This window comes from Physeter macrocephalus, chromosome 19 (genome assembly GCF_002837175.3).
Source record: "Physeter macrocephalus isolate SW-GA chromosome 19, ASM283717v5, whole genome shotgun sequence".
Taxonomy (NCBI): domain Eukaryota; kingdom Metazoa; phylum Chordata; class Mammalia; order Artiodactyla; family Physeteridae; genus Physeter; species Physeter macrocephalus.
Window position 1 is genome coordinate 22678481 of NC_041232.1, and position 20635 is coordinate 22699115.

Below are 20635 nucleotides of genomic sequence, written 5' to 3' on the forward strand. Positions count from 1 at the left end.
GCGGGCTCAGTAGTTGTGGCTCGTGGACTCAGTAGTTGTGGCTCGTGGACTCTAGAGCACAGGCTCAGTAGTTGTGGCTCACGGGCTTAGTTGCTCCGCGGCATGTGGGATCTTCCCGGACCAGGGCTCGAACCCGTGTCCCCGGCATCGGCAGGTGGATTCTCAACCACTGCGCCACCAGGGAAGTCCAAGATGAATCTATTCTGTGGCCAAATAACTTGAGTAAAATGGGGTAGGCACAGTTGTCCGTCTTAGACTAGTGTTTTTCACAGTCTGACTCTCCAGAATCACCTGGCGGGATCTATTAGAAAATACGCATGTGTTATGGACTGAATGTTTGTGCCTTCACGCACTCCCCCCCAGAATCACTTGTTGAAATTCGAACCTCTCCTGTGATGGTATTAGGAAGCGGGGCCTCCGGGAGTCCATTAGGCCATGAAGGTGGAGCCCTCACGAATGGCATTAGAGCCCTAATATAAGGGACCCCACAAAGATCCCTCGTTCCTTCTGCCATGTGGGATTATAGTGAAAAGACGACCATCTCTGAACCAGGAAGCAGGTCCTCTCCAGACACCGAATCTTCCAGCACCTTGATCTTGGACTTCCAACGTCCAGAACTGTCTGCTGTTATGAGCCACCTCCTGTCTGTGGAATTTTGTTATAGCAGCTCAGGCAGACCAAGACACCATTCCTGGACCTCGCCCCTGACCTACCCAATCAGAATCTTAAAGCAAAGTTTGAGGACCAGAGGCACAGACTAAACCTTAATTAACTCCAGGGTTCCGAGGAAAACCACGATCCACGATCGAAACGACAGCACATCTGTCAGTCTTCAGAAACCTCCTTGTCAACATCTCCCATCAGTGAGCTGTCGTATTCGAAGCATCTGGAGAAGCAGCTTCGGGGTGGTCTAATTGAACGTACCTTCCGAGCCTGAAATCCAGAGTTTTTATGCAATTGACTTTCGCTTCTCCTGGAAGAATACGTATGTATCCCTTACAGAAGGTGGTCGGAATGCAATGCTCTTTCAAACCATCCCATGTCCAGTCTGCCAGCTCCCGTGTTCTCTCTGCATGAGGCGTTTGTTTCTCGTTGAGGGGCTCCCCCCTGCCCCGTGGCTTTCAGCTGACACGGTTATGAGAAGGATCCCAACAGGGGTCTAAGTATCCATCCTGTAAAACTGACACTGCTTCTCACGCCCTGGATCTGGCTGGTACCTCAGGGCAACAATGCAGGTCAAAAGGATTTAGTGAGAAAAAAATTTTTAATTGAAATATAGTTGATTTACAATATTATATTAGTCTCAGGTGTACAGCATAGTGATTCAATATTTTTATGCATTATACTCTATTTAAAATTACTGTAAAATATTGGCTGTACTTGCTGTGCTGTATAATATATCCTTGTAACTTATTTACTTTATACATAATAGTTTGTACCTGTTTGTACTTATACCCCTATCTTGCCCCTCCCTCCTCGCCTCTCCCCACTGGTAACCGCTACTTTGGTCTCTGTAGCCGTAAGTCTCTTTCTGTTTTGTTATATTCATTCCTTTGTTGTATTTTTTAGATTCCACCTATAAGTGATAACATACAGTATTTGTCTCTCTCTCTCTCTGCCTGACGTATTTCTCAGTGAGTTTTCTACACCAGCAGGGACTACCCAGTAAGGAAGAAAACTCTGAGAACAGTCAACTGCTAATTGAATAATTATGAAAACAAACCATGGTGTTTTACATGATTTTTTTTTTTTTTTAACTTTAGAAATCTATAACCTAAGCCAGTGTTTGCATACCTGTGGTCCTGGGGTGGGTCTGGTCTACACACATGTTTTGTTTAGTTTGCTGTTTACTTAAAATTTTGAATTAGTTGTTGGTATTTAGCATGGAGTGCTTTTACATAAATATGCCGAATTTCGACTTCTCTTGAAAAACACAGCACACGTGGGAACAAGTGGAGGCCCCTACTCACTGAGGCCCCTACTCACTGAGGCAGCCGGGGTTCCTCACTGCAGGCCTTCCCCGCGGGGAGCCGGCGGGCACTTGAGTTTCCAACTGTGATCTACAGCAGTGCCTACATCTGTTTTTGAACTCTCTTAAGATGTGAAATCCCAATACTTGGTTTCTATTTTCTTTTGTTTTAGTGTGTGTACCCTTTAATGCCTCATAACTTCTTATCATGAATAATTTTCAAGAATAGATCATTACATCACATAAATGATGAATTCTCCCCTCCGCCAGTCAAGACTTGGTGATCAGATATGATGGGTGTTCTGGTGCGTTCTGCAGCTGACAGTTATATAAAACCTTTTGGGCTTTGGTTGGGGTGATGATGAATTGGCATTTGTACTTGTTTCCTGGAAGTTTCGCTACAGCTCTTAGGACATGGTCCTTTGGTCCATTGGATGCGTGTCTGGTCGCTGGTGCGGGTGGTTGCTGGGCATCTCAGTCCAAGTGGTCATTCATCCTCCAGCAGGCTACCTCAGGCTCCTTTATGCGGTGGCCTCAGGCTCCAGGAGGGCGAGAGTGGGAGCTGCTAGACCTTTTGGAGCTTTGCTTGGAAGTCAGACTACATCACTTCTGACCTATTCTGTTGGTCAAAGCAAATTCCAGAGTCAGCCCAGATTCAGAAGATGGGGAAACAGACCTCCTTCCCCCTTTATTGGAGGAGTGGGTGAGCCCTATTTCAAAGAGACGTTCATGCAAGGATGGGGGACTGCGGCCACCATCTTGCACACAGTAAGTGACAGTCTGTGTCAGCGGGCTTTTCTCATTGTCTGCACGCGTGTGTTCGGAGTATTGCCTTAGTTGTCGCGGAGGAGCTGTTTTAGCCCGGAAGAAAATAATCCCAGGGCCTCAGGGAGTGACTGTTATAATTCAAGAGTGAGATTTTTCTTTCCTTCTCTTTCTTTTCGTTCAGCCACCCAGCCGGGGTTTTATGCCAACGGCCAAGATGTTTCCCACTCCTTACCCAACTCTCTCTTGCTTTGTTTCCGTCAGTGTTTTTTGTTCAGTTTCCATGCAGAGAGGAAAAAAAAAAAGTGCCCTTTATCACATCCTATTCCTAGAAACTCATTCAGGATTCCGTTATAAAACGGTCATATATTCTATAGAAAACATAAGCAGGGGGTTGGGTTTTAGCCAAAGTGTCTGCATCAGATAAATCAAAGATATGACCAGCATCATAAAATAATGTACCAAAGCTATAAGCCTCTCGAATAATTTTAATAAGAATGTTGTTCTCCTATGAGATGGGAATAAATATGTTACATTTTTATTATAAAAAGAACACCAATTTACCATAAAGTGTATATATACTACATAAAAATATAATTCCACTCTATCGTAAATATTGCTCTTTATATTGCTAGCTATAAAAATCATCCAACGTTTAATTAACGTTAATTTTGAGAGTACATGGACGATCCTTGTAAATGGCAAAGCCCTGTGTATTAATCTTAGGCACTGTTGACTTATTGGAATTTACACGGGTTGGGGAATCACAATAATAATGATAGCTAAGTCTGGGCTAGGCGCTGCCCTGAGTTCTTTGTATTAACTCATTGAATCCTGTCAACACGCTCTAAAGCAGGTACTGTAATTATTCCTAATTTAAAGATGAAGAAACCGAGGCTCAGAGAGGTTACGAAAAGCACCCAGCATCACTCCCGTGAAGGGTAGGGTGTGAATTTAAATGCAGGCCTCCTGGCTGGTGAGCCCTGCTTTGACTTAGGTGCAAATATAATAAATAATGTGTGTTCCCCTCCCCCCTCTGAATACTCTTTAGCAATCAAAAGAATTCTAGTTCTTTCCAATTATGCAGGGCTTTGATATTAAAAAGTGGCCACTTTTTCATTGCATCAGCGTCTGCAAGCGTCAATAAACATAGAGCAAAGCACACTTCCTCCCTCTGAAGCAACAGAAGGAAAGTGTAGAAAATCCAGGCCGGTTAAATCCCCTCTCCTCTCCTTCACCCGTGGAGTCTGGGGCAGGGCAGGGCTTACCCATCCAGTGCCCGCTGCCCCTTCGGAGATGATCCCTGTGGGGCTCAGAGAGGTTAACTAGCTTGCCCAAAGCCACACAGCTAAGTTTTGTGTCGAAGAAGGATTTGAACCCAGATCTGAACCAGTGGAAGCCTGGCCCTTTCCACTCCACCAGGTGATGTTCACGATTTGAAGACACACTCCGTGCCCGGGAAAGACGAAAGGATCAACACAATGGACAACAAACGTGGCAGGGGTAGTGTTGTCTAGAATACAGGAGCTCAGATTCTGGAGTAAGACCTGACTTCACATCTCAGCTGATACAAAGGAGGGAAGAAACTGTGGATCTCAGAGTCACTGTGAGGGCTCAGTTACTGTGAGAAACAGCAGCTCTGAGCAATGGAGGGAAGAAAGATGGGGAAGCGTAATCCAAGACTACAGTGTTTTTCCACGCTGTTCACCCTCGCTCGTGTGTGTGTGTGTGTGATTTCTTACTCAGTCCCGATGTTTGCGTTAACGCGCACCCTTCCGAAAGGCCCCTTTCTGCAGAATACGGTAGGTGGGCAAAGGAGGGGCCAGGGGCAAAGGCAGGCACGGGCTTTTGGACGCGTTTGCAGCCCCCCTTCACCAATTACTCACCTCTCTTTCTCCTCCACCTCCTTCTTTGCAGGAGTTTGTTCGGCTGGCAAAGAGACTGGGGGGCGATCCGGCGTTAGAAAAACAAATCGTGGCCAACGGAAGGGAGTATGTGAGAATGTATCATTCGTGGCAGGTGGAGAGAAACACCTATGGGCACCTGGTCAGGATGCTGGAGGGAAGCAGTGAGGACTAAGGGCGTGCCTGGTGCCGTGAGATGCTCAGCCCTGGGCAGACACCCAGGGACAGGGCTCTGGGCAGAGGGGCCATCCAGTCGAAATCAAGCCGGGTTCATTGGAACCGTAGATTTATTTGCCCTAAGACGATTCATCCAGAACCCCTCTGTGCTTCCAGGTAACAGCCCAGATGTGTTTCCTGATCAGTCCTCGTGGAGATGCAGTACTAATTGGGGCAGGGTAACTGGTTTTAAGGGGCATCAGGGAGAGAGTTTGATTAGCTGCTTTAGGACTTCTAGGGACAGTAGGGGCTTATTTGTAAGCCGTCACAGGGAAGGGTAGGCCCCTCTCCCCTGTCTTCTGATGACCTGTAACCCATCACTGTCTGTTCAAAGAGCAAAAGCAAAAACGAGACGTGTTGGCTGAGAGGGGTACTGGCAGCGATTATAATGTGGTACAGACCCTAAGGCCGATCTGGGGCCCCGACAGATGTGCGGCCGGGCCCCCAGGCTCTGCAGGTTTCCTCCCCTACACACTGGAAACAGTGCTATGCATGAGTTGGCCTACTCAGTCAGGCAACTGAAAGAGCGGGCGGCGCCCTGAATGAGCAGGCCGACCCCTGCTCCCCCCACAGGCTCCACCCGCCTCCCGGTTGAATTTGGCTTGAAGACCAGTTGGAACAAAGCCCATTATCGCCCATGGCCTGGAAAATACTGGAGCCTGGCTCTTTGGGTCCAGCATCAGGGACCCAGCGTCAGGGACCCAAGGACGAGTGTCGATCTGGTCACCAGCCTCCAGCCCATCGCAGGACCGGCACTCGGGTCCCCTTGACCGTATCCAACACGGGGCGAGTTTAACCAAGTGTCGTCATCACTGTAAAGATGTCCTGGCTGCACCGGTGCTGCATCCCCCAAACCCGCTGCTTGTTTTCCTTGGTGGTGGTATTTGCCTCTGTTGGATCCTGAAATCCCTGCTTTCTCATGGACCTTCCATGACAACAACTGGGGGTGAAATGCTCCGTTTCTCGTGTGAGGTGAGGAAACAACCAGCTCCAGGAGGAGATGAAGCCGGCTCCAAGCCCGTCAGAAGTGTTTCCTTAGTGTTTGTTCCAACAGCTGCAGACCCTGGAGTGGGGAGGGGGGATCCACGCCAGCTTTGCCTCAGACTTCACGACACCTTGGACTCTTTTCTTTCCAACCATCCTACTCTTGTGAACGACCAGACCTACATCTTGTTTTTAAAAGAGTAAGCCTCAGACCGAACATCTTAAACTCTAATGACTTGGGGATAAGAACAGCACATTTATGGATTCTGTGCCGTGTCACTTCCTGTGTCGTTCTGCGCCTCAACCTCAGAACAGGATCCCTTCCCAAAGGCAGTTGCCTGGAACCCGAAGATGCCCCTCGCACCCAAGATTTGCTGTTCCGCTAACAGTACCCCTCACGGTCCCCCCTTTTTTGGTCGGGGCTCCCCTGTGGCCATAGCGAAGAGCGGGCGGGAGAAACAGAGTCCAAACTCGAGGTGGACAGCTTCATCTGAGTCTGGAAGCAGCGATGCCAGCCTCAGAAAAGGCCGCGTGTTGTCCCGGGCACCAACCAGTGATGGTGCTGTTGATAAAATGCTGGTGGTCTGGAAGCTCCGCTCTCGTCCTGGTTGAATGACATGGTAGGCGCTTCGCTCCATGAACCTCAGCCTCGTTCATTCGTGTCTTTATAGAAACACTCACACATGCTGCATGCCCTTTGGGGAAGGGCACGTTGTTTTTAAATGAATAAAGTGTCACCATCCGCTCTAGAGAAAGAGCCCCTGTGTGTTTCTTTTGTGAGCCTTGTTCTGCAAGAAACAGACCCTCCACACCCTCCAGTCCCCGCACTTTAAAAGAAGATACACTGGAGCATCTCATTAAGAGGGGTTTAAAATGCAATTGCTATTTTAATACCAAAGTATAGAGGTAAAAAATAAAAATGCTTTTCTAGAAATGTTCTAGACGCTCTCAGTTTCATACTCAGTTAACTTTATGTTTAAACATTTTGTGTATAGTTTCCAATTTGCTGATGTACAGGTGTGGAGGACTCAAACAATCCATTTCCAGATAGGACTGAGATACTATATACTTCACACGTGGAGGGAAGATGCATTCAATATAGCCTGGTGTTATCTAGCAAAGAGGCACTGTTCACACCGGGCTTACAGCTTCTGCCAGAAGAACCCTCCTCATCCTTTCCCCACACTCTCACAGCGAAGTTAAGTACAACAGCATCGTTTTGATCTGAAAGGTTTATCAGGTATCTTCAGGTTTCCGAAAGCAGGCTCTCCGTGCACATGGGAACAGGCGGTCCAGCCTGATGCCTGGTGCAGCCAGCAGACCTAGAATGTGCTGCTAGCTGGTCTCACCATCAGTTAAGGATGGGATGTGGAAATCGTTTGCACTCTCAGCCGGCATTGTGACTTCAAGGGTTTATTGCATTTCTGTGTCATCCTCGGTAACAATAGTTAGCACAGCTGCGTAAACTCTTCCCTTGAAGCTGCCTGGTACTTGACCTTGCAGTTTGTTTACTGCAGCCCTCATGACATGCTGAAAGCTAGCTCTTGTCTTCTTCCTCCTTCCCTCCCTTTTTCACTTGGCTCTCCCCATGCCCCAGCCTCCCTTCCCCTTTCTGACCCAATCTCCCCTTGGAGAGTCCGGGGACTGATGTGGAATGACACACAGGAAGTCCTCCCCACCCAGAGCCAACCCTCACCAGGGAGGCCACTTAGTAAAGCAGCAGTTCCCAGCCTCGGCTTTTAAAACTCCCGATGCTCGGGCTGCATCTCAGACCAATTACATCAGAGTCTTGGGGTCGGAGGTACCCAGACCCAAAGCTTCCCTGATCCGATGTGCAGCCACCATGCACCGCTACTGACTGGAAACCCGCCTCTTGAATACGGACCAGAATTTCACAGAAAACAAGCACCATCAAAGAAAAAGTTGGATTGTGACTCTGTATTCAGAAATGAATCCCAGCATTAAGAAAATCGGTTACATTGGTCTCATGTTTACTAAGATTTATTTCTGCAGGTAGAATTGAAACCCGAAGCGCAGGGCCAAGAAATACTTGGCACCAACAAGTAAACAAAACCATCGATGGGGATTTCATCAGTATTCCCCAGAGCTTCTCTTCTTCCTTTGATGTTGAAGTTTTCTTTTGCAGCGTCTGCCCTGTCATCATCCTGATGGTCACTCGTTACCCGGTTCCGTCCTGCCAGAGCCTCCTTTGCCTGGGTTTCAAGTAATTCTCCAAAATCCTTTTCATCAGTTTCAGGAAAATCCTGCATTTTCTGCAAGTTTGCGATTTTACTTTTCAGTTGGTTTACATTGTGTTGGCATTGAAACACTTTGAACATGGAACAGTCATTAAGAGGGGCCAACTCGACACTTATTGGAAGGGTATTAATTAGGATTAACACTAGGGTACGGCTGACAGAAAATCCAAAAGAACGGTGGCTGAAGCAGAAGATGAACACATCTTCTTTTTCTGTCAAGTAAAGAGATTAACAAAGCACAGATGGTGTTTCCCGGGGTCAGGGGCTCAGACTCCTCCATCCTCAGTATGTGGCCATCTCTACCTCATGGTGTAAGGTGGCTGCCCAAGCTCCACCACCATGCCTGAATTCCAGACTGAAGGAAGATGGAAGGCAGGAGCAAAGATTTATTTCCTCCCTTTCAGGACAATTCCTGCTTCTGAGTATATACCATGCCCACACCCACTTGCAAGGGAAGCTTAGGATTGCAGGCTTTTCTCTCAGCAGCCATGTGCCTAGTTACAAAACAAGGGTCTATTAACAAAAGAGAAGGGGATGAAAGACCAAAGCAGACCATCCTAGAACTATGGGACAGTTTCAAAAAGTATAGTGTGCATAATGAGAATACCAGAAGGGAAAGAAAGAGAGAAGGAAGCAGAAGAAATATGTGAAACAATAATGACTGAGAGAGTTCTCAAGATTAATGTCAGACACCAGACCACAGATTCAGGAAACTCAGAGATCACCAAGCAGGGTAAATGCCAGAAAAATATACACCTAGGGTTATCATATTCAAACTACAGAAGGTCAAAGATAAAGAAAATTCCTGAAAGAAGTCAGAGGGAACAGAACCCAGTTCACTTAAAGAGGAAAAAATATAAGGATTATATCTGACTTCTGTTATGGAACCATGCAAACAAGATGAGATTGGAGTGAAATATTTAAAGTATTAAAAAAAAAAAAGAAAAGAGAGAGAGAGAAGGGGAGAATGCCTATTTGGAACAGCTTGCAGTGCAGTAGCCACTGTGAAAAACTGGTTTTAGATTCTGTAGTCGTTACAGCCATTCTACCTTTTACTAATCACTGAAGACCTTTTAATGCCAAGAAAAATGCCTTCCACCAGGTTTGCATTAAGCCTTGAAGGCCATCCCAACCCAGCCCACCTTTTTCTCCCCAAGATCCCATTTGTATACAAGCCCTCAGCCAGGGCCATGTATCCATTATTACCCCAACCCCTGCAGCTCCTCAGTTAAAAATTCAAGAGTCAAAGAGTACACGGGCTCTCCTCTAAATCTCCTACAATGTTTCTCTGTGTTAGGTGAAACACAGCCCTGGAAGACACAATAAGATGAAGTGTATACGGGCTTCCCTGGCAGCGCAGTGGTTGAGAGTCCGCCTGCCGATGCAGGGGACGCGGGTTCGCGCCCCGGTCCGGGAGGATCCCACATGCCGCGGAGCGGCTGGGCCCGTGAGCCATGGCCGCCGAGCCTGCGCGTCCGGAGCCTGCGCTCCGCAACGGGAGAGGCCACAGCAGTGAGAGGCCCGCGTACCGCAAAAAAAAAAAAAAAAAAAAAAAAGAAGTGTACTGACTCCATCTACATAATCCTGGTCTTTCCACCGGCTGTTCTTCTGGTTACCCTGAATGGGTAAGCGCAGCGCTGCCCATGTCGGAAGGTCTTGGGAAATATTGTAGAAATCGTTTCTGAAATGATCCATGAGCCAGAGTTTGACTGAAACAAAGCAAGAATTTGCATTGAAAAACAAGATGCCGGGACTTCCCTGGCGGTCCGGTGGTTAGGACTCTGCGTTTTCACTGCTGTGGCCCGGGTTCCAACTCTGTCTGGGAACTAAGATCCTGCATGCCGTGTGGTGCAGCCAAAAAATAAATAAATTTTAAATTTATATATATTTAAAAAAAAAAAAAACAACACAAGATGTCATGAAGTTCCAACATGCATAGTGTTTCAGTTCAGTGTTTAGAACAAAAATCTTGCGTGGTCAAAATTATCTGCAAAGACTCCCCACAAGTCTGGCATATTGAGTTGTGTATTTACAGCCCTGCCCATTAAGTCATGTGCACAGGCAAGTGTTAGAACCAGGGAGGGAGGCTGAATAACGTCACCCTCTGAATGTCTGGTTATCAGACGGTTCTCATGTTATATAGAGAACTGAATCGCTAGAAGCACTCCCTGTTTCCCAGTGGGGTTGGTTCCATTCCCTTTTCATGTTATCTATCTAACCATTCATCCATTCATTCAGCCAGTATTTCTTTTTTTTTCCCCATTGAAGTATAGTTGATGTACAATATTATATAAGTTATAGGCATACAATAGAGTGATTCATAATTTTTAAAGGTTATCCTCCATTTATAGTTATTATAAAATATTGGCTATATTCCCTGTGCTGCACAATATATCCTCGTAGCTTATCTCATACCTAGTAGTTTGGACCTCTTCATCCCCTACCCCTATCTTGCCCCTCCCCCCTTCCCTCTCCTCACTGGTACCCACTAGTTTGTTCTCTTTATCTGTGAGTCTGCTTCTTTTTGTTACATGCACTAGGTTGTTGTATTTTTTAGATTCCACATATAAGGGATATCGTACAGTATTTGTCTTTGTCTGACTTATTTCACTTAGCATAATGCCCTCCAAGTCCATCCATGTAGCTGCAGATGACAAAATTTCATTCTTTCTTAAGGCTGAGTAGTTTTCCATCGTATACATGTACCACATCTTCTTTATCCATTCATCTGTGGATGGTGACTCAGGTTGCTTCCATAGCTTTCGCCAGTATTTCTTGCAGTAGTTGAGGCAGGCACTGCTCCCTGGTGTAGATACAGCAGTGAACACTCTTTGCCCTCATGGGGGGCGTCTCTTCCTAGTGGGCTTAACTGTTCCCACGGACATGGATGGATGCCTGCTACAAGCAGTCAACAAGCGTGGAGCCAACCCTCAGGAAAGGGTCAGGATCAAAAGTCGGTGAGAACATGACCTACAGGGCAGTTACACCCCAAAAGTTGGAATGAAAACCGCATCCAAGGCACTACAGCTAATTTCTAAGAGAATTTTATTAGACTCTAAAGGAACTTCTGGTAAAAATGAATACAAAAAAAGGTGTGTGTGTGTGTGTGTGTGTGTGTGTGTGTGTTTTATTAGACTCTAAAGGAACTTCTGGTAAAAATGAATACAAAAAAAGGGGTGTGTGTGTGTGTGTGTGTGGCGGGGGGATTTTTAAAAATAACTTCATCTTTATCTGTGGCCACAATCTATTTTAAAGAGATTATTTTACAATATACTTCTTTCTTCAAACTCATTAATAGTCCTTGAAAATCCAGACTGAGAGAAATATCTTCCCCCCAAATTACACAATTCTGCTAAATTACAAAAGAAAAAAAAATTAACATCATGATACCTTTCTCAGTAGAAGCCCTTGAACTCATTCTATGATCTTCAGAAAGCCTCAGCTATAAGGAGAGTCAGGCTTCAAAGTGGATTTTCTTCTTTAGCGTCTAACATAAAAATATGCTAAGTATTTCCCCCAAATCAGAAAGGTGAATAACCAGACATTTGCAAGAAGCCAGAGAGTGAGGCACAAAGTAATAGTAGGAGACTAGCTTTCTGACTTGGTATTTGGTGCAAATTCCTCCATTTTAGAAATAGTTGGAAAAACAGCTCGCAGAGTCTAAAGATCTGCTAGATTTCCTCTTGCTAAGAAGGGTTTCCTCTCTGTGTTACCGAGTGTAACCTCGCTGTACGAGGGATCAATAAATCAAGAGAGAAGGTGTAGGACAAGGAGAATCAACTTTATTCGAAAAGCCAGCAGACGGAGAAGACGGTGGACTAGTGTCCCAAAGAACCATCTTCCCTGAGTTAGAATTCAGCCTTCTGTTATACTAAAAGGGGAGGGGTGTGGCTGGTCGTTGGGAACTTCTTGGTGCTGGAATCCTTTGTTCTTGTAGCTGTCCACCTAGGTCAGGTCACCATGTTCCTATAAACCTCCAACAAGACAAATGTTATTCTTGTTCTGCAACTTTTACTCTCTATATGGGTGGAAAAGTGTTATACCTTTAAAGGTCAGAGCCTTGAGAATGAGCTCTCCTGTATATTTCAGGCTCCAGGCAACATTCTTTTACAAAAAGTGCAGAGCCAGCACGACTCAGCACAGGCAACAGAACACAGGGGTTAAAGCTAAAGGAATAGATCCAACATGAGTCAGGTTTGCTCTTCTCTGTTACGTCCTGTACTTTTCTATCCCGTCTCTTCCAATGTCTAAATGCATTTAGAGGCTCGGTGGGCATATAAACGATGAAAATACACAAAGTGCTTGAGAAAGCATCTGGCTTTATGACTTAAAATGGTGTCATTACTCCAATTCTGTCAGTAATCTCAAACATTAAGTGGGCGCACTCTGTGTGCTGGGCACAGTGCGCCACGCTGATGACCTTGAACTTCAGCCGAGCCCTGTGTTCCTGGAAAACGGCAAAGGTTAAGAAATGCTCCCACATGCTTATGTCCAGGGAAATGGTTTACTGCAAAGGACTTCCCTGCCCCACATGACTTAGATGAACTCAGGGATGCGCCCGTGTGTACCTCTCCTTCCCCAGGTTCTGGTCCAGCCTCAGCCTGAGCCAGCAGACAGCCCATCCATCAAAGGCACCACCCGCAGTAGGCTGGCCTCAGGACACAGCCTTCTCCCACTCATCCCAGGTCCCCACACCCGGCCCTCTCTAGCCTTGTGTACTCTCCCTAGAAAATAAAAGGCCACTTTGCCTAAACCCACGAGATGCTTGCAGTTGTTATGGTCAGAGGATCCTCTCTATTGCGAGAAATCCTCAAGAATCCTTTCCAATAAAATTCCTCTGTACTAAGTCAGGATTTGCTTCTTATTTGACAGTGCCTTATCTGCAGTATCTCAATCCTCGCACCAGCCCTGTGACTTAACAGGTGAGGAAACCGAGGCTGTGAAACTGGTCCTGAGTCACAGGGCTGGAAAGGAATGGAGCCAGGAAGCATACTCAGCTGGGCTGCTTAGAGCATTTTCTCCTCTCTCTCTCTCTCTCCCAATCTCTCTCTCTCTCTCTCTCTCTCTCTCTCTCTCTCCCTCCCTCATTCTCTCTCTCCCTCTCTCTCTGTCTCCCCCCTTTCTCTCCTTGTCTCTCTCTCTAACACTACATGTTGGAGATACGGACTATCTCCATATTCCATGCAGTTAGTTGTCAGCTAGACTCTAAGGAATCTGGTTTCCACAAGAGTTAGACACGCGTTCAACCCAAGTCAAAGGGAACTGAAAAGAAGCAGAATATGCGACCCCTAAATGTACCGCTTTGGCATCCGGCTTATTTTGAGCTAAAGTCAGTACCCAGATGGGCCTCTGCACAAACGAACGTTACTAAATAACGCTCATCTTCCATTTGTTTCCCCGTCTATTTACCTTCCCACAATTTATTGCCCCTAGAATCTCAAAACCCTTTTCCTTTGTCCTGTCACTTCTCCACAAATATCTTGCCCTTTGTTAAAAGGGTATATAAGTCTCCAGGTCTGACCACCTCTGTAGGGTTTTCATTTCATTTCTGTGAGCCTCCATATGCATATGAAATAAACCTTTTCCTGCTGTTCATCTGTCTTTTGTCATTCAGATTTGCAGGATCGGAGCCACTGAACCAAAGGGGGAAGAGGAAAAAGGGTTTTTTTCCTCACTTAAGTTTTAAAATCAGTGCGTTTATTTTGAATGAATTACATAGAAGAATCGTTCTTTGTTGATAAGTAGCACCGAGATGGAATCTTGATCAATAGGTCTTAAATAAGATTTTGTTGTTTTTCGAGTGTTTTTTCTAGTAGCCTGGAAACAGCTGTTCGCTGGATAACCTCATAAGCTATGATACTGCCTTTATGCAAACTTTCTTTCTATTTTTTGGAGGCAGAATAGTATACCAATATATTAACTATATTTTTTGCACGCGCACACACAGATGTGCGTTAATTCTTTATGAAAATTAGACCATTTTGAGCTTATTGCATTTGGGTGTGGAGACGGACACTGCCTGACCAAATTCGGATGCGAAAGAGTCACATTCTTGGTGTTGAGTTGCTAAGAAGCCTTTTGAATTTCAGGAGAGAGAAAACAACCGTCTTGAAAACCAAGGCTTTTGAATTGCAAAGCAGGGGTTTTTGAGAGAGAGAAACGTTCTGCCGGTCAAAAGACAAGGTCTGGACAGTGTATCAGAAGCAAAGTCCCGAAGGACCTGAGGCATATAGTGTCTGTGCTTTCATTATCAGATTGGAAAGGAAATAGCGGGGGAGTCAAGTCACCTGAGCCCGGGAAGTTGGCCCAGGCTAGGGCTTTGGGGGTTGCGGGGGAAGTGTTGGGAGAAAAGCCTGGAGCCTGGGTACGGGTGGAACAGGAGGCGCCTGCCCTCCTTCCCCTCCGCCCCGCCTGGGGATGAACTAAATGCAGGGACCTGGCAGTCAGGGCACGGAAGACCCCTCCCCTCACGGAGCTTTGGCCGGGTGGTGGGCCCCAGGGCTGCATCCTGCCCCCCAGGGGTCTCGGAGCTGGAGGGGAAGCGCCCTGTTCTAAAATACAGTGTGTTCATGGAAAATTTGAGGTGTAGCAGAGCAGCAAATCAGCTGCCGTTTCAAAGACAGTCTTTCTACTCACATTTCCCAAGAGGAGGGGCGCACGGTGCGTCGAGGACCACACGGGGAAGCCCCAGGGTCCGTCAGGAGACTGAGGGAGCCTTTACTGTGGTTCCCGCAGGAAGGAACGTGCTGAGCAGGGTGTGCGGCGCTGGGATGGGCTAGTGTGGGTACCTTCAGGAGCTCTGGGGTGCAGGGATTCGGCCCTTGGGGATTAGGACGGGGATAGTGGCCCCGAGGGGGTGAGAGCCCCACAAGACAGGTGATTTGGGATGTGGCTCTGGGTTGGTTGGCTTGCACTTGAAATACTGCTCCTGGCCGAGGACTCCTGCCCGGGAGTGGGGAGCGCGAGGGGGGGCCGGAGGTCGAGGCCAGGTGACCCAGGCCCCGCACTGGGGTGTCCAGAACACGGCACGTCCTGCACGTGCATGCAGGGCAGACGTGAAAAAGCGTCACGTTTACAGAAGCACGTGTAACAGGGAACAGCTAAATCGGACTCCACGCTCGACCTGTCTCTTTCACTGTCTCTTTTCACTGTAACCTTTCGTTGCTTTTACGTACATTATAATCGTACATAATGGCCTGCCTCAGGGCACCCTGCCCCTCTGACGTTCAGCTCACGGGGAGGCTCACGGGGAGGCACCCTGACCTGTGCACCTGTGGACGGCTGCAGAAAAGAAAAAAACCGAACACATCCCCTCCCCGAGGCTGGCCGTTCCAGGAGATGTTTTGCAAGACTGGTGGCCCTTTTACTTTACTTCCTCACCGCCTCTCCCTCTCTGATTCTATAAAAGAAACTGGCATCCGGACCCAGAAGAGATGGTTTCTCGGAGACACTAGTCTGCCGTCTTTGCGGTCTGCCAGCTTTCCGAGTAAAGTCGTGTTCCCTGCCTCAGCACCTCGTCTCCGATTCATCAGCCTGTCGTGCAGTGCACAGAGCGAGCTTGGACTCAGTAACACCAGAAATATGGTTAAAATACCATATTTCAGTGTCAGGGCCCCGGGGGAGAAAGGAAGGGGAAGGGGGAACCCTGAAATGGTTGTGTTTAAACCTGATATGCAAGATAATAGTAATATTAATAATACCAAATGCTACGGAGAGCTCACCACGGGTCAGCCATGATTCTGAGTGCTTTCTGTGGATTTAATCTTCACAGTAAACCTAAGAAGCAGGATGTTTATGATTCACATTATCCAAATGAGGAAAGAGAGGCATAAAGAGGCAGAGGATATCTTAAGGCACCCGGTTTGTGGTGATTTGTTATAGCAGCCGTAGGAAACTAATACATCCGCAAAACTCAACCTTAACTTGCCTGTGAAAAGCACTCGTAATACTGTTCTAGATGCTGAGGATGAAAGAGGAAACAAACTTTTCTGTAAAGTTTCCCTACTCCATCCTCCTTTATCAGGTGCAATTCTTATGTCTTCCTCTGTATTATCTCTGGTCCTTGTACTTAATTCCATTATGGTCCTTATCACCTTATATTATAAGTTATTTTAAAATCGATCATTCCCTGAGAAGAAGACCAATTTTTCATTCACGTCTCTTTCCCTAGGACATTGCACAGTGTGTGGCTGAAAGCAGGTACTCAGAAACTACTTGGTGAATTAAATAAAACTGCAGATTTTTTTTTCCTCTTTTTGGGCACGGCACGCCGCATGCGGTATCTTAGTTTGCCCATCAGGGACTGAATCCGCGCCGCCTACAGCGGAAGCGTGGAGCCTTAACCACTGGACTGCCAGGGAAGTCCCTGAATTAAATTAAATTGAATTATAAAGTTTTAATAAAGCCTTTTCAAAAGAAAAAAAAAAAAAAAAAAGGCAGAGGAAATGCTGACATGACAACTCTTCCCGGAAGTGAGCGGTTGGGTCTTTCTTATTGTCCAGCAGAATGAGAGCCTGATGGCGTCTAAGTTAAGCTGCTACAGCAGATGCTGGGATACGTCCTTCATACTCTCCATCAGAAGGGAGGACTTCTTGCTCTCAGCCCTGTCTGGTGATGGCCCAAGTTAGAGAGCTTCCTTCCTGGAGGGCCCCCTGAGTCCAGGGATCAGCTGATGTGGGTTGTGGAGGCCCAGCCTTCTCGTCCTACCTTGGACAACCCCACGGGGATGAGTCGTTCTTTGGGTGAGCATTGCAGCTCTGTGCTTCCAGACGCTTCTTTTCCTTTTCTTCCACGACAGTCTCCGTCTCAGGGTCTGGTTCCTGGGGACCCCAACCTGTGACACTTCCAGAAAGACGACATCTGATCTTTCCCACGCTTGAATACGTGGCTTGAGAAAGTTGCATCGACCACGTACAACTTTCCGCATTTAGTACCAACTGTTCTTGCTTGAGAGAATATAAATATCATCCGATATGCCTTAGGAAGGCAAAATCTTTCTGAACTCCTAGAGTCAGAAAAAGGGGTGGAGGTGTCAGCTGAAAAAAATGCACAACGTGAGAGCTGTGAGTTAAGTTTTATCTGGGGCAACATGAGGACGGTAGCCCAGGCGACAGCCTCTCAGGAGCTCTGAGGAGCTGCTCTGCAGAGGTTGGGGGCCGGGGGTCAGTAGACACGCGACTGGTGAGGGGGTGCGTGCAGTCCAGCACACATCTTGGCAGAAGGTGGCTGCTCGTTACGCGGAGCAGATGTCTCCGTCCATGATGTCAGTGCTTTTCTAGGCATGAGGAGACGCAAGGAATCAGGCCCATAAAATCTTCTCCTGAAAATGTCTGTCTGAAGGCCTGCTCTGCCAGTTTTTCCCAGAGCACCGAGGGCCTCCTTCCTGATCTCCACCCTGAACTCCTTTCAGGGGGTGTCGAAGGTCAGCGGCTGCAGTGGCCAGTGACTTCATCATTGTAGAGCCAGAGGGCGAGTGACAGCTTTTTTCTTTTCCATGATGGTTTATCACAGGATACTGAATAGAGTTCCCTGTGCTCTACAGTAGGACCTTGTCATTTATCTATTTTATATAGAGTAGTGTGTATCTGCTAATCCCAAACTCCTAATTTATCCCTCCCCCTTGGCAACCACAAGTCTGTTCTCTATCTCTGTGGGTCTGTTTCTGTTTTGTGGAAGTTCATTTATGTCACATTTTAGATTCCACACGTAAGTGATATCATATGGTATTTGTCTTTTTCTTCCTGACTTACTTCACTCGGTATGATAATCTCAAGGTCCATCTATGTTGCTGCAAATGGCATTATTTCATTCTTTTTTATGGCTGAGTAGTATTCCATTGCATATACGTACCACATCTTTATCCATTTATCTGTCAATGGACACTTCGGTTGTTTCCATGTCTTGGCTATTGTAAATAGTGCAAGTGACAATTTTTAGTTGTCAGGGTGAGGTCAGATCCCTGCTACTGGCCCACCTGTGCAGGAGATGAGAAAGGACTCCCCAGGTGCCCACCCCATCCTTTAACTCTCTTTGCTGGGGCTTCCTTCCCCACCTTTACTGTTGACAACCCAATACACGCAGGTAAATTTGTATTGAGATGGGTGTTTTGCAGTTACCCGCTCTCCCATTTCCACGACTCTCTAATAATCATACTAGTCTCGCGGCCCCTAATCCAGGGGCATGGGTAATATCACGAATAGAATTTTCAAGGTGTTAAAAACATAATTCTACAAATGAGACTATGTCAGGCTTCATTTAACACATTAATGAGGGAATCGGTGGGAAATCAAAGCCAATTTAAAGGACATGAGGAATTGATGTCTATGCAGTCAGTGAAATCCTAAGAATTATAAAATAGGATCAGGTAAAACTGTAGTTATTGTGGTTGGCTTCTCTAAATCATTTGTATTGCAATTTGACAAAAATTATTTTAAATATGTAAATGTTCAGATTTGTAACATGTCTGAGTCCTAATCAGTTACACACACACACACACACACACACACACACACACACACACACACACACACACACACACACACACACACACACAATCTCCTCCTCCGAACTCTTAACGCTGGCTACAATTAGTTGGTCCAGGAATGAACATTCAATCCAAGATAGGCAATTAGAATCTTTCCCTGAGAATTTTGAGATGGAAAGAGAGCAAAATGCAAGCAGAATGTGGAATGAGGAGAGAGAGACAGAGAGAAAGAGAGTTAAAAGCATTCATTTTCCAGAATCGGGTTGTTCCTGCTGTGTTTCTTGTCCTTTGGTTTAAAGTGACACCCCTTATCTTTAAAATAAATCCTGTTTTGCTTCTGTTGGTTTGAGCTTCTGTCTGTGGGAGGAAAGAGAGAAAAATGCAAGCAGAATGTGGAATGAGGAGAGACAGAGAGAAAGAGAGTTTAAGGCATTCATTTTCCAGAATCGGGTTGTTCCTGCTGTGTTTCTTGTCCTTTGGTTTAAAGTGACACCCCTTATCTTTAAAATAAATCCTGTTTTGCTTCTGTTGGTTTGAGCTTCTGTCTGTGGGATTTCAGTGACTTTTTATAGTTACCTGAGTGCTGCTCGTGGACAAGGCTGCTTGGAAGTCTGGAGGGTCATTAATACAGGGCACCGAGAGGTCAAGTTTAAAAGCTCTAAGCTTGAGCCCAGCCTTCGTGGCTCCTGAGGCTCCTTGGCTTGTGGCAGCACCACTCCAACCTGTGCCTCTGTCTTCCCAGGGTATTCTCTGTAGGTTATGAACTGAATTGTATCAAATTCATATGTTGAAGCCCTAACTCTAAATGTGACTGTATATTGAAGGTAAGGCCTTGAGGGAGAGAATTAAGACAAAATAAAATCATTAGAATGGGGCCCTATTCCAATAGGACTGGTGTCCGTATAAGAAAAAGAAGAGCTACCAGAGACCTCTTTTGCTCCCCCCATGCCCAGAGGAAAGGCCACTTGAGGACACAGCAAGAAGGCGGCTGTCTGTAAGCCGGGAAGAGCGGTCTCCCTGGAGACCAACCCTGGTGGTTCCTTCACTTTGGACTCCCAGCCTCCAGAACCAAGAAAATAAATGTATCTGGTGTTAGCCATCCCATCTGGTATTTTATTTTGGCAGCTTGAACAGACTGATGTACTGTGTCTTCTTTTCTCTCTTCTAAAAGGACACTCGTTGGATTTCGGGCTCACCCTAATCCAGGGAGATCTCATCTTGGGATCTCACCTTAATTACATTTGCAGAGATGCTTGGTCCGATAGGATCATGTTCCAAGGTTCCAGGTGGGCATATCTTTGGGGGCCCGGTTCAACCCACTCCACCACGTGTAGTTTTTAGCCAATTTAAGACCACCCAGGTATAAGCCAATGCAGGGCCTCTGTTTTTATAGACGGTAATGTGTGTGGCACGCTCCGGAGTTGTGCAGTGGATGTGGTCTCCTGCACAGACACAGGTGACCTTCTGGGAATGTGGGTGGAGGGCGGGGCGTTTGACACCAGTTCCCGCGAGATCCTGTGGAATCAGGGGGCTGGTCCCATGGAAGAAGGGAGAGCATCAAAGCCCCCACTAAAGATGTGAGCACTTTAAAAAATCATCCAACTGTCGTGTGCTTATCCTGGGAGTGGAATGGGTGTAAACTTTCTTTAGGACTATTTGGTTTTCTGTATGTGTATGTATACCTGTATATGTAGATAAATGTCTACACACAGAGTGCACAGAACAGCATCTCACTGAAATAACACTGTACTGATTCCTTCCTGCAACTAGCACTAAATATATATATATATATATATCCCAACCGCTGCGCCACCAGGGAAGCCCAAATATATATTTTTAATATATGTATACTTAAATATTTACTTAAATCCATACATAAATATATATTTAATGAATTTATTTTGATTTATAAATTAAATATTTTATAAATTTATAACTAGTTCTAAAATATTTATTTGTAAATATATAAATAAAATAATAAAAATTAAAATTATCTATAATTAAAAATAAAATTATCCTATTAATTTCGTTAATTATAATTTATAATTATCTATAA

At 46.1% G+C, this 20635-nt stretch overlaps 1 protein-coding gene across 18 annotated transcripts in view; it reads left to right on the plus strand.

The window, feature by feature from the left end:
* The window catches only part of GLT1D1 (glycosyltransferase 1 domain containing 1), a 189781-nt gene that overhangs the window by 101726 nt on the left and 67420 nt on the right, over nt 1-20635 (plus strand). For 9 of the 18 annotated variants that reach the window (XM_028480466.2, XM_028480472.2, XM_028480467.2 and 6 more), the window contains one exon: nt 4652-6642. The exons of 7 other annotated variants lie outside the window; for them this stretch is intronic. In XM_028480466.2, coding sequence (XP_028336267.1) covers nt 4652-4813 — 162 coding nt within the window. In that variant the 3' untranslated portion in view covers nt 4814-6642. Of the gene's footprint in view, nt 1-4651; nt 6645-20635 lie in introns of those variants that run through there. 2 more of the 18 variants (XM_028480460.2, XM_024120635.3) reach the window with 2 other exon arrangements.